We start from the raw sequence: 4257 nt of genomic DNA, 5'->3' as shown, positions 1-4257 counted from the left end.
ATACCATTAACATGATGTGTCTAAATCTAATAAACTGCCAGGAAAGTCTTAGGGGATCAATAATCTCGTCGCTGGCACTGAGACAGCATTCCGGCTACCATCATCATTGTTCTTTACAATTTTGTCATTTGTAAAAAATATATTTTGTTTTTGGACTGTTTTCTTATGTTAATCAAAATTTAAATCGCAGGTCTAAAACTGTGTACTAGAACTACTCTCTGTATTAGTCATCTGTGAATAAGGGGACAATGGGTTCGGATTTATGTCTATATTTCCTGACCGAGTCATCAGTCTAAAAGTTGCGGAACACTGCTTTAGAGGATGTCAACCAAGTGAACTTCCATCAATTGGGGTGTCAAAACTTAATATTCTTGATCAAACTTTCTTTACGGTAATAATTTCATTGATTTTTACTCCACTTGTTAAAATGTATTTACAACTTACTGACATCATGTTTACATTAATTAATATCCTAAGATCATGCGTCCCCTCATCTTTTCGAAGATGACCCTGTGGGTAGTGCAACCACGATTCTGTTCATTTCCCGTATTCTAGCATCCTGCTGTTCTAATAAAATTTCCAACTCTGAGACTCTTTCGTTCAACTGCTTTATTCCCTCAGTCTGTATATCTTCATGCTGTTCGTCTTTCTTCGATTGCCGCCAATATTCAAAGACAATTGTTCCAACGGCCACAGAAAAAACAATCCCTTCTCCGAGCATCTCTGCTCCTAGTTCAACTGCTGCATCTTCAGATAAACGTTCAACTTTCTTAGGATTTCCCAGGCCTAGTGATCTCATCTTCAAGTTAATTTCCAACCAATGGTGGACTGAAAAATGCAATAAATAACAAACACAAAGATTAAAAAAAAAAACAACAAAAAACAAAAACAACCAACATAACATCATTTGAATGTATAGATAACAATTAAAGATACAGTAAGGAACAGTTTTTCAATTTTTATAATTATTTTTCCATAAAAAAAATACAAAAGAATTGAGGCACAAAACATTAGCATGTGTTCATGCCTAGTGCCACTGTTTACAATCAAAAAGGTGGGGCTAAGTAGAATGGTCAATAAACCGAATTAGTGATCGACGCTGTTCAGCTATAGTGGGTATTCAAGCCAAAACAAACGCACAAAGATAGTCGATTTACACAATAATTTACGAAAACAGCCTTTATTAAAACATCTCATACACGCTTTGTGTGTAAAGTTGAGCGTGATTTAAATTAACAGAAACCATTGTTACATGCTTATGAATGTAATGTCATATTTTCTCTACAATTGTATATGCCAAATGTGAAATATAACGAGAATAAATCGTACTATTTTGGGAATAAAACGTACATTGGTCGTGTCTGCCTGTGTTACAGCACGACGACGGCAGTAGCCGTGTATTCACTCACAGTGAATCATGGCGTCGGTCGACGAATGTGCTTGTTGCAAAACTCATGAAATGTGTTGTACTTGCAGATTTCAAGGAGAGCTAAGTTATTCAAAATTATTGAATAATGTTCCTAAATTCACACCAATAACTTTGGCAGACTGCACGGAGCTGAACGTTTACAGTCAGGCCTCACTCAATCATCACATCCAGCCATGTTGCGTTGTCGTGCAACAAGTGTCAGTGGCCGAGGCCTAGCCTGTAAAAACTCTATGTATATTTAACTTAATTTTACATGAAAATCAAATCAAACGTCTTCTGATGGTTCTATGAACCTTCCCTAACCTACCAATGTTTTAAAAATTATCTTACCCGCGTACTTTGGTTTTTTTGCTTGTTTTCCTTGCTTGAAACTCCTTACCTAAACTCAATTTTATAGTGATCTTATAATATCAAACCAAAATTATAATAAATTCCTGAGATTTTTCTCTGCCAATCGCATGATTTTCTGGATAAATAACATACCTGCCAACCCTACCGATTTAGGCGGTAGGCTACCGATTTTCTTACTTTTCTACCGCCTACCGAATTACCAGGCTGTTCCTACCGATTTTTAAAAATTGAAAATCAACATTATTTTATGCTAAGTTCTCAATCAAAATAATCTTGTTCGCCGTCAGAATGATGCGCTACCCTTAATTTAAGTCTCCGGCCACACTATACACACTCATAATATAATATTTGGCGCCTGGTGCAGTAACCTATGGTAACTCGAGGCGTGCGTGGTGTTGTTTTTTTAATGTATGAGTTTGACCAACTGAACATTTCCATCCTTTCCATTTTTTGTACCTCTAAAATCGATTATCTAAACCCTTAAATTTACTGAACTGTTATAGCTGCGCCCCCCTGGACCCCCCCCCCATTGTTGGGAGGGGGGACACCCCCCTCCCAAACTCAGCCCCGCCTCGGGCTTCGCACTCGGATGGCGCTACGCACCATTTTCTCAATAACTTCCTACCTCTTTTCTTCTTTTAAATGTTGGCAGGTATGAAATAATATTAATTACTACTATAGAACAACTTCAGTCACAGTCAAGTAAAAACTACCTGCTAGCCCTAAAAAATGGAGAATCATTGTTTGTCTGACCACCAATTAAAAAGAAAATTCTGTAAAAAAGCCTTAATTAAATGTCTCATAATATATCAAAGTATTATTTACGCCAAGTAATAATTAATAGTTAGGTCTAGCCTAGGCCCTAGACTGGACTTAGTACCTTGCCAGTGAACCTACTTAGGCTAGGCTTACTTCTTTACTTAGGCTACCCTAGGCCCTGGTAGAGTGGCCTACTTTAGCTAGCCCAATTAATAGGGTGGCAGGACGGGCAGGGCCTAGGCGTGAATAGAGTAGGCCTAGAAAATATAATACGGAAGGCCCTAGGCCTAGCTTACGTTGAGCTGGCGGCATACATATATACCTCCGCAGGAAATTATTTCTTTTAGCTAAGCTTTGAATACGCTTGGCAAGAGGTTTACTGACTTGTTTCATAGCAAGAGAAACTAGTTTTATCATTGGAAATGCAACCATCTTTTCAGCTTCTTAGTACAAACTTGGGGAAGCCCTTTCGTATTGTGTTGATGTTTCATCATTCAGGGAATCCTCGTTTTTTGACAAACATACTTTGTGTTTTACAGGTAAATATTGTTCATTATTTTTACAATAAAATACGAAAATACTCTAAAAATAAATAATAACTACAAGTAGTTATTTTTATTAGACTTTATTTTGAGTAAATTATAAAATATTTAGTCTTATTTAAATTTTAAAATAATACTTTTATTGTATTCCGAAGCAGAGAGGATTTTTGACAAGCAGCGTGGGAAATTTGCATGACAGGGGGAACTGTGTGAAGATGTTCGATCGAAAAAGTCGATTTATCGGTGGGGCTGAATGGGACCGATTGTTGCTTTTGGGTTTCACAAGCCCTGTACGTCGATGTGGCAGCGGATTAGAAAATAGAAAATAAAAATGGCAGATGCAACAACAATAAGTCCTGCTATGGAAAACTATGGTAAGTGGCCATACTACTGTCACTGGTGGTTAGAAAGTGCCTACAGTAGGAATGTGAGCTTGCAAAATGTATTAGTAATTGGATTCAAGGATTTATTCCTCGTAGTAAATGCTACATTGTAAATTCATATTATATTATTATTATTGAAAAATGTAGCATTGCAGTGGTTCCAAGTCCCCCGGAACTTGCGGGAGTCTCCCAAAAATCGGGACGGACTCTGCAAGCAAGAAAGGATATCCCGGAAATTAACATTAACCCATATCTGCAAATTCATAATTTTGCATGTTTTCACTGCTTTATTAGCAATTATCTCATGGAAGTCAGTGACGATGGGTGTCACTATATGCAGCAAAATAAAATTATAATGTGTTAAAAGAGCACATTTACCAGATAAGTGGTGGACTCAAAGGAGGGTGAAGCCGGCCCGGGCCCCCGTAAATTTTCCAAATAATGAAAATATTGGTTAGAAATGAAAATTATATTCAAAAAGAGGGCCACTTCCTGCCATCTAGAGGTGCCAAAATCTTAAAGTTTCCTACTTCAACTCCAACGATATGTGGGGGCTGATGTGGTCTAGACCCTCTATCGATGAAATCCCCCTGCCCCTCCCCCACCCCCGCAGATCTCCTGGAAATAGCTTCATCCAACTTGGGATCCTTACCTTTGCCTATATTATTCATGCACCACTTTTATCCAAACATACATTGCTAATTATGTTAGTTTTCAACATGACACTGTTTTTGTTTATTTTTTAAGTCTACATTTCATAGAAGAAGTTGTTATTGGGATCATATGTGCAGTT

General features: G+C 37.5%; 1 protein-coding gene across 1 annotated transcript; it reads right to left on the bottom strand.

Annotated features, from left to right (window-relative positions):
- Positions 1-92: 92 nt before the first annotated feature.
- On the bottom strand, positions 93-3040 carry LOC117124875 (optic atrophy 3 protein homolog). Its single transcript, XM_033271207.1, has 2 exons — positions 2836-3040; positions 93-828 (listed from the first exon to the last, which is right to left on the bottom strand). Exons 1-2 carry the CDS (start codon positions 2969-2971, stop codon positions 491-493), a joined length of 474 nt encoding a protein of 157 aa, XP_033127098.1. The 5' UTR covers positions 2972-3040; the 3' UTR covers positions 93-490.
- Between the last annotated feature and the right edge of the window lie 1217 nt (positions 3041-4257).

The sequence above is a fragment of the Anneissia japonica genome, unplaced genomic scaffold (genome assembly GCF_011630105.1).
Source record: "Anneissia japonica isolate Jap-2015-1 unplaced genomic scaffold, ASM1163010v1 scaffold69423_len4257_cov180, whole genome shotgun sequence".
NCBI lineage: Eukaryota > Metazoa > Echinodermata > Crinoidea > Comatulida > Comatulidae > Anneissia > Anneissia japonica.
Note: the sequence above shows the minus strand (reverse complement) of the source record. Positions and strands in the feature narration are given on the sequence as shown.

Coding starts and splice junctions, on each gene's coding strand:
- LOC117124875 (XM_033271207.1), bottom strand. CDS start 2,971: ATGGTTGCATTTCCAATGATAAAACTAGTTTCTCTTGCTATGAAACAA. Junction 829..2,835: donor ATGTATGCCGCCAGCTCAAC/GTAAGCTAGGCC, acceptor TGCATTTTTCAG/TCCACCATTGGTTGGAAATT.